This window comes from Rhineura floridana, chromosome 10, assembly GCF_030035675.1.
Source record: "Rhineura floridana isolate rRhiFlo1 chromosome 10, rRhiFlo1.hap2, whole genome shotgun sequence".
Taxonomy (NCBI): Eukaryota; Metazoa; Chordata; class Lepidosauria; order Squamata; family Rhineuridae; genus Rhineura; species Rhineura floridana.
Genome location: NC_084489.1, coordinates 36179735 through 36192189, shown reverse-complemented (window position 1 = coordinate 36192189; position 12455 = coordinate 36179735). Strand labels below are relative to the sequence as shown.

Here is a 12455-nt window from a genome sequence, read left to right as displayed (position 1 = left end):
GCAAGTTCACATGTGACCCTATTCATATTCATCACAGCTATGCTCTTTCCACAGTCAGAGGCAGTATGCCTCCGAATACCAATTGCTGGGAACAAGCGTGGAGAGTGCTGCTCCTTGCAGGCTTCCCATGGGCATGTGGGTGGCCACTGTGGCAATAGGACTAAATGGACCTTTGGCCTGATATAGCAGGGCTCTTATATTAGCTTTGAAAGCAAATGCCACTGCAGTGCAAATCCAGAACTATCCAAATCCCCATTTTCAAGCTCAGATGAAGGGAAGAGGGTCATTCATATTACACAGGGCTTAAGAGTGCAGTGCCTGCTGGAAGATCCCCAGCCCTCCTCTTGTGCTGGGACCCCTCTCCCCAGTTACTTCCCCTTTCTTTACACTTACCATCTCTGCTGCACCCTTCCCATCTAACCTCTACTTTCCATAGCCCAGAAGGTGCTAAGCACAGGAGCTGGCATCACCTCCTCTTCGCCCAGCATCATGATCACTCCTTGCTCTGCTTAGCCTGTACTGAAAGTGGTAGGAATACCCCAGCAGCGGTGGTATTAGGCCATGCATCAAGCATCAATGAAGGGCAGGAGGCAAGGGAAGGTTCATAACTCAGTGTATATATAGACACAGATTTATCATGCTTACAATGGCAAAAAATTTTACGGACCAGTGATTAATCCAATGTTTTCTATCCCAGTTAAATTTCCGGATAACATTTGTGTCTGGTGTCAGAAGAAGTGTGCTTGACAATACCAAACATCCAGAGCCAGAAAACACTTATTCAGAGGAGGTAGATGTTTCTGTGCATATGTCTCCAGTGCTCTCTGTGGACCTTTCTCTGACCATTTTTCTATGAAAAAATGATGGGGCATTTTATGCCCCAGGTGTTTTTTTGTTCCCAGAAGGAAAAGGGTAATTGGTAATTGGCTGAGGGACAGGGAGTGGACAGAGCTATGTATGCCACAAAGCAGCCTGATCTGTCTTGGCCTCCAAAACTAGCTTGCAGTTGAGGACGCTGAAATAAGATTAAACTGCCAGTCTGATGTGTCTCCTTCAACAAGCAGACAAAATCAATTAAAATATAAAGTCTTCTCAAGAACTTTCAGACAACCTATATCTAAACTATTTCACAGCTAGACTGCTAATGTTACCAACTCTAGTGAAATTAACAGGACTTATGATCAATTAGTAAGCAATCCTTTCCATCTTAGACAATTCCAACACATTAAGCAAGCACATTAAGAATTATACAGAAGAGCAAAGGCGCCAGGCTTTTCAAATATCCAATAACAATAATGCATATGATTCTTCTAGTATTTAGGTCAGTCAATCAATGATCCAAAGGCCTCCAAAGGATACCTTAAGTATCTGAATTATTGATCTTTGATTTAGAATCAGAAGACTAAAAAGGTTTTGTAGAATAGGATTTATAAATCTGAGGTATTCAATAAGAGGAGCCCTTTAAAGAATTAACAATTATCCCACAGATACACAAATTATTCATTAAATACAACTCTCACATCTGGGTTTTATTATACTCTGTAAAATATACACAGGAATCTTGTACTCAAAGAGTGCAGGTAAATACAGTGTTCAAGCAGTCGCTATTTCTATGTACATGCTCATTAATTCTTCAAAAACCCACAAAATTATCAAATAGATCAAAATACTGTCCTGTGTTTTCACACTATGTTCAGAAAACAAGCTGATAATTTACAATGGCATTAAGGTTTCCAGTTTCACAATACAAAAAAGGATAGAAGATGGGTTCAGTTTATAGCAATTCATTTGTGTTTTACTTCAACATGCAAGAATATGTTCTTGCATGTACATAAGCAAGTTATAATTAAACTGTTACTTTTCAATTAAAGCAAAACCAAATAAAGTAAATACCTCTATTTTAACAAACTTCAGCTTAGGTTTGAGAAAAGTATTCCATTCTTCAATTTTTTTTTACAGTAGCCTATTATAAATTAGACAAACTCAGGGCAAGTTGTAACTATAGCAGAAGGACCTGTATCTTTTGATAAATTGGAAATTGAAGCACTTTGAACATGTTCCCAAAGATCCATCACTGTACCTTTTTGATAAGAGGGAAACCATTTTACTTTCCATAGCCCAGTCACATCCTGTGCCATAGAAGCTTAGGAGTTTTAAAAAAATTATATACACCATAGAGGCACAAATCTCATTTCATTATATGATGTACTGGATTGGGCAAGCTATAGAAAATTCCATTTCCCTAAGGCAGTTTAGCAGGGTGTCAGGATACTGAATTCTTGTTTTTGATGCAGTTTCACTTGCACAGATAATTACCGTTCCTGTATTTTGAATAAAAAAATATTTTTAAAACATCAATTTTTTTTGTAAAAGAAAGCAAGCTGTGCAATAATTACTGCATCACTGTCTCCCCTTCCTTTATTATATTACTGTACATGTTTCACCCTGACTATCCCTGGTTAAGCTAGTACAGCTTTAGTACTATAAGAACTGTGACAAGTAATTTTCATTTCATCTAAGAGAAACAAAACTGAAAATTATATTTTTTCATGGTACATTTAACTGTGTTTGTAGGCTGTTAGATTATTAAAAACAAATCAACATTTAAAACCAAATTTAAAATTAATTGCCAGAAGTAATTTATGGGTTGGTTAAGACGATTACATATTTAACCTATTCAAGTTTTTTCAAAAAAGTTTTTCTTTTTAATTAAAAAAGTCTATGTTATTTATTTGGTCCTTTGGCAATTTGCTGCACAAACAACGCCTTCTGTACCAAACTCGATTATTGCCTTCAAAATGCTCTTAGTTTTATTGGTAAGATTTAAATCTATTGTCATCTTTGTTGTATAACTGTTTATTCATTTAGACAGACAATGGTGCACGGCCTTTTTAGGATTCTTCATGGCACCATGGACAACCCAGTACACTGCAATTAAATAACATTTTATGTAATTTTTTGCACCATGGATTTGACGCATTTCCTTTGCATAACCTGCTTTTAAAAGCATTTGGGAAATTGCACAAATATTTCATGTGCATCCACATTACTAAAACAAACCCTTTTCTTCAAGGTGTCTTTTTTTAAAATTCAAAGAGGCTGCTTTCTCCAACAATACCATCTTGAAATTCAGCAAGCGAGTTCATCTTCTGAACCTCAATGGAGTTTCTTAATAGGTTTCAGAATCCGAGTCATTAAGTTCATCTTCTTCTGTATATGGATAGCCATCTTCCCTGCCAATGTTGTTGAAGCTACAGTAAGAACTATGTTCACTCCTGATAATTGGCAAGGAGTCAAAGGTGACAGTTTTTGAGGTGTTGGTATAATGATTAATGGCATTGAATGTAAGGGAAGGTAATGTAGTGCTTGATGAAACAGGCATCATTGTGGCCAGAATGAGAGCTAGGCAATCAGCAACATCCTTATTGGGAGCACAGGCCAGAGCTGGTGTATAACCTAAGAGTCAGAATAAAACCATAATTTTATTTCAAGACACACACAAAATCTTCAGATATTGCCTGGAAGTCTTATTCAGTTGGTGTAGCAGCAAAGCATAATTTTCTTATATTATTTAAAAACTGAGTTCTGTGGGCGACATCCAACTGTATCTGCTCACAGGTGGAACATACTTCCAACTGAGCAATGGGACTTCCCCTTTCCACTGCACTCCCCACAATCTTCTCCAGAAGATTGCAGGACCTTCTAGCGGAGATCGCGGGGAGGGGGGGAATCGGAGGGAAAGAAGGGAAGTCCCACTGCACAAAATGTACACTGTACAGCCATGTACACTGTACAACAATGGCATTACTGCATATTTGTTAAAAGAATCTAGTGAAGCAGAAGAGACTTTTGGTCTTACCGTGAAAACGGTCTTCTCTGTGCATGTCAAAGATGATATCAGGTGGGGTAAGTAGCTCCACCTAGCGTTGAAGGCAGAAGAGCACTGTTGATTTTTGCGGGAACTTCCTGTTCTGTGTAGCTCCCAGCTCAGTTCTTGATGACAAGCTAACTAATATTGAGAGCACTGACAGGAACTATGACATGAAAAGTCAAGAAACAGCACTCATACACTCCCTGCAAGAGGCCTACCAGGTACCCATGATTGCAACCCAGCTCTCCTAGGGAGTGGCCCAGATATCATCTTTGACATGCACAGAGAAGACCTTTTTCAGGGTAAGACAAAAAGTCTCTTCTCCCTTGCATGGAAAGATGATATCAGGTAGGACATACCAAAGCTGACCCATGTAGGGTGGGAATATTGCTGGGCTGAATTCATTGACAGTCAGAGAGGACATGTTGTAGCACTCTCCTCCCAAAGGCTGCTTCTGCAGATGCATAGGTATTAATCTTATGTGTCTAATAAACGTATTATGTGGCTGCTTTACATATCTGTTAGTGAAGCATTTCTCGAGAATGCTGCCATTGTGGCTGCTGCTCTAGTGGAATGAGCCACTATCCTGGCTGGTCGTGCCAGTCGCAGTGAAGCGTATGCCAAGGTAATACATGCCCTGATCCACCTAGCAAGGGTGGAGGTTGAAACCTTGTTTCCTATTAAAGCTGGATGAAACGAAACAAATAAACTGTCTTGCAAAAGGGCTTAGTTTTGGATATATATACTTTTAAGGCTTCTCTCACGTCCAGTGAGTGACACGCCTTTTCTGTGGGGTGCACAGGGTTAGGACAGAAGAAAGGGAGCACTAACACTTGTTGACAGTGAAAGGTAGATAGAATCTTAGGATGAAAGGAAGGTACAATATGAAATACTACCCTATCCTTATGAAAAACACAGAAATTCTTATCTACAGACAGGGCATTCAGCTCAGACACACAACGGGCTGAAGTAATGGCCACAAAGAACAGGACTTTAAAAGATAGTAAACGGAGGGGAACTTGATTTAATGGCTCGAAGGGAGGTTTCTGCTGGGCCATTAAGACCTTGTGTAGGTCCCAAGCTGGAAAATGATGGACTGTCGGCGCCGCCAGTAACGTTGCCCCCCGAAGGAAATGCCTCAGGAATGGGTGAGAACCCAGTGGCTTTTCAGGAAACTTAGATAGGATTGACAAAGTCAAAGCCTGACATCTCAAAGTGTTTGGCCTGAGTCCCATTGTTAAGCCCTGCTGTAGGAATGAGAGAATCTCTTTAATACCTGCCTTACTTGGATTTACGCCTTGTTTGTGCGACCAAGACAAGAAGGCTTTCCATGTGGTCTCATATATTCGAACAGTATAAGGGCGCCTGGAGGCCATCACTGTCTTCACAACTTGCCTCAGAATGCCTTTCTTTAAGAGATGTTGCCATTCAATTTCCACACATGAAGAGCCAGCCAGCTGGGATCCGGATGGAGAAAACGTCCCTGTGATAACAGATTGTCCCTGAGAGGAATTCTCCATGGGGTACTGACAGATAGGTTGATGAGTTCCAGAAACCAAGGTCTCCTTGGCCACCAAGAGGCCACCAGCAGAACCACTGCCCGTTCGGCTCGGATTTTCTGGAGCACTTTGGGAATGATCGGGAGAGGTAGCTGACCTGGAGACCACTGGGCTGCGAGAGCATCTATTCCCTCTGCCTCCGGCGTCTCGTATCTGGCGAAGAATCTCTTTACCTGATGGCTGAGGCTGGAGGCGAAAAGGTCTACTTTGATTGTGCCAAATCGTATCAGTATTGCCTGAAAGGCCAGAGGATGTAGTTTCCATTCCCCTTGATGTACCTTCTCCTGCCTCAACCAGTGTGCTTGACTGTTGTCCTCCCCTCTGAAGTATTCTGCCGTGAGCGACTCCAGATGTTCTTCTGCCCACTGGAAGATGAGTGAGGCTTCCCTCTGGAGAAGGGGAGAGTGCATGCCCCTGTGATGATTCAAAATGAGATTTGGCGGACACGTCTCTCCATATGAGCACCGCCCCCAACTGTACGGTGCATGTGAAGTGTGTCAGTGCCAGGCGGATTGCCGGAAGTTCCAGTAAATTGATTGGAAGGCTGGCTTCCTCCTGTGACCATGTTCCTTGCACCATCTGACCCTTGCAGATGGAGCCCCAGCCTAATAGGCTGGCATCCGACATGATCACTATACATGGGGGATCGTGGAACGGTACTCCCTTGAGAAGACTGGGTTCATGTCCCCACCACAGTAGAGACTGACAAACTGCAGGTGACAATAATACTGTCCGATGCTGCCTGGCTGCTATCTCATTCTGGAATGGCAATAATGCCCACTGCAGGGGGTGAGAGTGATGACGCGCCCAAGGTGTCGTTTGGAAGGCTGCCACCATCGACCCGAGTACTGAGGCTAGGTGCATGAGGTCTGCTGGTGTGGAATTCATAAGGTGGGATACCGCAGCTCATATTTTGTTGATTCAGTCCTGTGCCAGCCGTATTGTCCCCTGTTGTGAGTCTATAGCAGCCCCAGATGTACAATGTGATGGGAAGGAACTAACTGGCTCTTTTTCTGGTTGATTAGGAAGCCGTGATCCTTCAAGCAGGCTAAGGTGATGTGCACATCCTCCCAGGCCTTGCTTAGTGATGGGGACCGAATTAGGAAGTCACCCAGATAAGGAAATATGTGGACTCCTTGCATCCTGAGGTAGGCTACCAGGGTATCCACGATCTTCATGAATACCCTGGGGGCAGACGACAGGCCAAAGGGCATGGCCCTCTATTGAAAATGGTTGTTCCCCATGGCGAAGAGATAGCATCTGTGGGGGGAAAGATGGGGGCGTGTAGGTAGGCTTCCTTCAAGTCAATTGAGGAGAGGAAGTCCCCTTTTCTCAGTGCCTCCTTGATTGAAAGCAAGGTTTCCATGCAGAACTTGTGGTATTGAATGTATTTGTTCAGGTTCTTGAGGTCGAGTACCGCCCTGAATGACCTATTTTTTACAACAGTAAAGAAAATTGAGTAATTGCCCAAAAATATCTCCCCTGCCGGGACCGGCTCTATTGCCGATATTTGAAGCAGATGGGAAATGGCTTTGAGGGTTCTTGCCCTTTTGTCTTGAGTCCACGAGAGAGGGGATGGGACAAATCTTGCCAGAGGGAGGGATGTAAATTCCAGCTTCAGGCTGTTTCTGAGGGTGCGTAACACCCATTGGTCCGATGACGTTTCCCTCCATCGCTGAGTAAAGCGTTGGAGGTGTCCTCCCACCGGAGGGGTGTTGGCGTCAGAATTGATGTTTGTTCCCTTTTGCCTGGGTTCCAAACCCCGGTCTATTGGGAACGTATGGTTGGCCCTTTGCCTGCAGATGATGTCTGTACCAGAAGGGACGATTGGTGCGGGTGTCTCTAGCTTGTCCTGATGTCCTAGAATTCCGAAAGGAATGTGAATATGGGTGGAAGGTTCTTTGAAATAGCCTTCTGTCCTCTCTTTTCCTGGAGGAGGGCATAGATTTCTTCTTGTCCTTGGATTCCAAGACGCCTACTAGTGCTCGTCACCAAATAACTTGCCTTCCATGTAGGGCTCCGAAGTCAGGTTAGAGTGAGCTGTGGCATCTGCTTCCCAGTAATGCAGCCATAGGGTTCTACAGGTACAGACGCCTGCTGCTAATGACCTTGCTGCAAATTGCATGGCATCCGAAGATGCATCTGCCATGAAGGTCACTGTGCGAGAGACTTTTAACAAGGATTTGCATGCTCTGGCAGGGTCCTGTTGTGGGCCATCCAGAAGGTCCTCTAGCCATAAGAGAGAAGCCCTTGTGAAGACAGAAGATGCTGCTGCTGCTGCTCTAATGGAAAGCTTGCTAGCCTCATGTACCCTTCTGAGGCCTTGGTCTAGTTTGTGTTCAGTCGCGTCCTTAAGGTGAGCATCTGAGTCTTTAGGATTCAAAGATGGATTTAGAAGATTAACTATGGGTGCGTCTACTAGTGGGACTTTCAGCTGGTCCATGATCTCTTGTTCCAGGTGTATAGAACTTGTTAGCTGTTGACACCGACTTCTTGAACTGTAAAGGAACATCGAACTTGGATTTGATCACTTTAGGTAGTAATGCAGAGAGCTTGAACACCCTGGATTTAGGTTTTGGGTCTGGAAACACAGTCAGAATCCTGGATGTTGAAGGAACTGGAGGGTCGTCAGGGGAGTGTAAGCTGAGGGCCTCCATTGCCTTGCATAAGAGGGGGAGGAAATGGGGCTCTTGGAAAATTCTGTTGCTTGAAATCTCTTCATATTCTGACTCTCCACTCCAGTCCTCTTCGTCTAAGATAATCAGTTCATTGTCTGGATTGACAGGGGTCTCCTCTGTAGGTTGAGCATGTCTACCTTGGGCGGTCGAGCAAGGGTCAGATGAATTGTGTGCTGCAGGAGGCTGCAGGTTGGAAGATGATGGGATGGCTGAAGAAGAACCCTGTGTTGCCTGCGTTCCCTGCATGCCACTAGGGAGGTGCTGAATGGAGGATGCTGTGCCTGATAAATCCCTGGTCAAAACCGCTAACAGGGAAGCCCTGAGTTGATCGTTCAACTGTTGAAGCATGTGATCCGAGAAATGCAGTTGAAGAGGCTGAGTGTATGTACAATGGGTGATATCCCTCTCCTTGTAATTGGTGAGCAGAGAGAGAAGGGGGGGCTGGAATCCTTCCCCTTCTGTGACATGAATGGTCTGGTAAGAGGCAGACGTATCTCTAAAACCCATGAAATCCTCAGATGAGGATCTGGTAGAAAAAACTGAATCCAAGCCAGGGTGGGCTTGTATGCCTTCTTCCTCAGACAGTGACTCTTGATCTCTTCCAGTCCTGAAAGCAGTGCTGTGAGAGTCCCTCCCCTCGTCTGCATTATAATCACCAGGAGCTTGCCTGGTCTGACCCGTCTGCCTGTCCACCATGGGCACCGCACCATCTGAAGCCACACTGCCCGCTATGTTCATTGCCTTTGCCACCTCCAGCCTGTCAGAAGAGGGACGGGCCATGGCCGTCTCCATCTGGACATTTGGCCCAAAGGAAGGCTGTAAAGCCTGTCTGGGTAATGGTGGAGGCACTGCTGCTAGTTTGGGCGGGAGCAGCTTGGATAGGAGCGGCTTGGGCCTCTTTCCAGCCTGTCGGATTTGCAGGTTGCTTTCCCCATGGTGCAACCGTGCAGCAGGTCTTATGGGGGAGGGCTTAGGAGGACTCCTCCTGGGGCTTGAGCAATGAGCACTGCTGCTGCAAGGCGGGAAAGGAGCGTTGGTGACTCAAAAGCTGCCGCCAGATTCCGTCTCTGCTGATAATGAGATTGGCATGGGGGGTATATGGCTGTAATGGCGAGTGGCAGTAATGAGCCGGTCCGGGTGAAGGGGAGGGGGCGTTAAGTCCTCCAATACAGCACCCCTTACAACTTCCCACCCCTGCACGGTTCTGGTGGAGGAAGGGAGAGAAATCCCTTTCTTGGTTTTCCTCGCGCTGCGGAAGAGCTCCAGGGGAGGAAAGAGGGATTTTTTTTTTAAACAAGGGGGGGAAAGGCAAGGTCAGAAGGGGAAACACAAAGGATATAAGACAAATACGAAAGACAAATATACAGGTCTGAACACAGAACACAGAGAGCAATCAACCGTTGTGTGTGAAGGCAGAAGAGAACTGAGCTGGGAGCTACAAAGAACAGGAAGTTCCTGCAAAAATCAGCAGTGCTCTTTTGCCTTCAGCTGCTAGGTGGAGCTACTTACCCCACCTGATATCATCTTTCCACATACAGGAGAAGAGAAAGATTGCATTCATGTGTAATACTTAAACCATGGCTTAGCATTACAGGAATGAGCAGCAGCAAGCCTCACCTTCCCCCACTTAGCAGTTTTTCTTCCATTTTAGAGTAACCACAACTTGTATGACATCTGAGTTGTGCTTCATGGAAACCAGTTAACTTCAAACTGTAGTTCATGAAGTGGGCTTGTTTTTAGTAATGACAGTTAAAACCAAACTGCAGTCTAGGGTTTGGATGTAACGCTAAACTGTGGCTAACTTAAAATGGAAGTTTCCAATCACCTTGTAGTTGTGCTGGGAAGAGTGGGAGGGCATTGAGTCCAGAGTCACTGCAGATCATACCATAATTTAGGATTGCATGTAAACTGGGCTGATACAGTTCTTGGTCTTGGAGAAAGCACAACCTTCCTCTAATATTACAAATGCCCCAGTATATGGGCCTAACTTACATATGGCAAACACGTCTCTCTTAGGCAAAAGAAACATACAATGGTAAAAGAAACATGATAGAGTGTGCAAATAATACAAACATGAGACTAGCATAAGCACATTACTGCACCTTCTATTTGCTTCCTAGTGTTCATGTATTCTGGGTATACTCTCTTGCCTGCTTTCATTTGCTGAGTATTACTGGCTGACTTTTTCATGTCCATAAAAAGTTTAAGGATCTAATGCGTGTTATAAACACAATTCAATCTCTCCAGTCTGCACCAAATTGTTGAATTTAAATAGAAGCAGATTACCTCAAAAACTATGACACTAAAAGCCAAATAAAACTTCATATGAAACCAGCCAAAATAGAAAATTGATAATCTAAATTAAGGTCAATTGTTGTTCTGCAGACATTAAAGCAACCACTTCTTTTTTGGCAGCACATATACCAGCTGCAGAGCTAGACTCTATTCACCAAATTAAAGTGGAAGTACTGTTTTTCTTGTAAGGCAAATGGAATGGCTGTCTGGCAGGTGGGAGACAGAACAGGGAAAAAAGACTTCCAGGGAAGAATCTATAGGCTGTGGAGAGCGCTGAATCCTTGCCCCACCCAGCAGTTGTTCCCTTGAACTGATTTTAATAAATTTGCCCCTCAGCCTCCAAATCTAGAAGTCAGCCCAGCAAGGGAGATGTAGTGGATAACTGGTAGGTGCATTTTAACTACTGGCAATCCCCCTGAAGCCCCTCTGGCCCACGTTATCTCAGTAAACACACCGAAATTAGGAAACACTTGTTTGCCAAGCTACCTTGTAGTTCTGTCCTTGGACTACTCTTAAGGCAATGGGGCAATAGTCTACAGTTTGTTTGGTTAGAGTAGTTTGGTACATGTGCCTGTCCAGATATCATTCCTTGTTTTAAGGAAGAACAACTTGGGGAAAATCTCTTTAGATTTTTTTCCCAAGTATTAAGAACAATATTTCTTTTCAGTAATAACAACAATAAGATGAGAAATCTGCAGCATATTTTCTGCCCCGTTGAAGAGCATCACAGTGCTATCACAGCTACATATACTGCATTTCCTGGCTCTTTCTGCACAAAATGCTGCTATACTAGACATGAAGGGCAGGAATGTCCAAGTTGTGTATTTTTTCCCCAAAAAACCAAGGTATTTCAAGCTGTTTTGCATTTCAATTTCAGCTGTTTGATTTCAGTTGTCAGTTGCTAATCTATAAACTGCCTGTCCTTTCAAATCAAATCAAACTGACTGTTACTTGCCTTGTGGAGACTACACATTAATATACATTACTACGAACTGTCAGCCATGCCTCAGACTAGCAGTTTGCTTCCTAAAGTCCAGGGACAAAGATGTGCTCTCCCCCTTCCTTAATCCAAGGATTTACCAGTGGCTTGCTCTGGATTGACGGAAATAGTCTCTGTGGCTTTCTCCACCTCCACTTTTTAAAAATATGAGTGAGAAAGATTAGGCTATCTGGAGCCTGTCTTCTATAAGTACACTGGAGAGGGGTGCACTCTCTCCCACAGAGGGCATGTCACAAGCCTGCTTTGCATAGTCCTGCCTCCTGGAGTGAGGGAAAGAGCAAACCAATCGAGTGTATCCTCCTCCACAGTAGGAAAGTACTTCATAGAACCCATAATTATCAACTCAATGAATTTCACTGCCGCAACGAATGCTGGTGGACAATGGTTTAGATGTTTTTAAATAGCATTAGACAGATTCATGGGGGAATAGGCTAAATCAACAGCTACTAGCCAAAAATATTTAGAGGCAGTATATCTTTAAATACCAGACTTATTGGAGGCATCTGGCACTGTAGGAAAAGGAATTCTGTGCTAGATGGTCTAATCCAGCAGGCTCTTTTTTTTGACTAATAAGAGTTTACTTTGTTTCAGTTTACTTACCATTTTCATCTACTGCAAGTACACTTGCTCCTTTCCCTAGAAGTTCTTGAACTACAACTGTTAATCCATTTCGAGCAGCAACGTGCAAAGGCCTATGGAAATAACCATACACTGTGACAAATCTTAAAACAAATTAAAAATGCATACAAAGATTACTGTGCAATGATGTAAATCAGGGGTAAACGACGGGCCTCCAGATGTCGTTAAACTAAAATTTCTGTCTACCTCAGCTCTAGCATGGCCAATAGTCAGGGATAATGGGCATTTTAGTCCAGCAATATCTGAAGGACCAAAGATTAGGCAACCCTTGTGTAAGTACTGAACCTATATTGTGTGACAATAAGCAGCTCTTTGGATCTCATGTAACCTGAGTTTTCGTGAACTAACTTTGTTGTATCCTACTGTAAGGTAACAACAGAGTACAGGAATTGGGTCAGTAATTACTTTTTCTT

The 12455-nt window shown here is 43.7% G+C and overlaps 1 protein-coding gene across 4 annotated transcripts in view; it reads right to left on the bottom strand.

Annotated features, from left to right (window-relative positions):
• Window positions 1-1514: 1514 nt before the first annotated feature.
• Window positions 1515-12455, bottom strand: part of ANKRD28 (ankyrin repeat domain 28) — a 149568-nt gene continuing 138627 nt past the window's right edge. For all 4 annotated transcript variants that reach the window (XM_061585885.1, XM_061585886.1, XM_061585887.1 and 1 more), the window contains 2 exons: window positions 12004-12095; window positions 1515-3456 (listed from right to left, as the gene is read on the bottom strand). In XM_061585885.1, coding sequence (XP_061441869.1) covers window positions 3170-3456; window positions 12004-12095 — 379 coding nt within the window. In that variant the 3' untranslated portion in view covers window positions 1515-3169. The remainder of the gene's footprint in view (window positions 3457-12003; window positions 12096-12455) is intronic.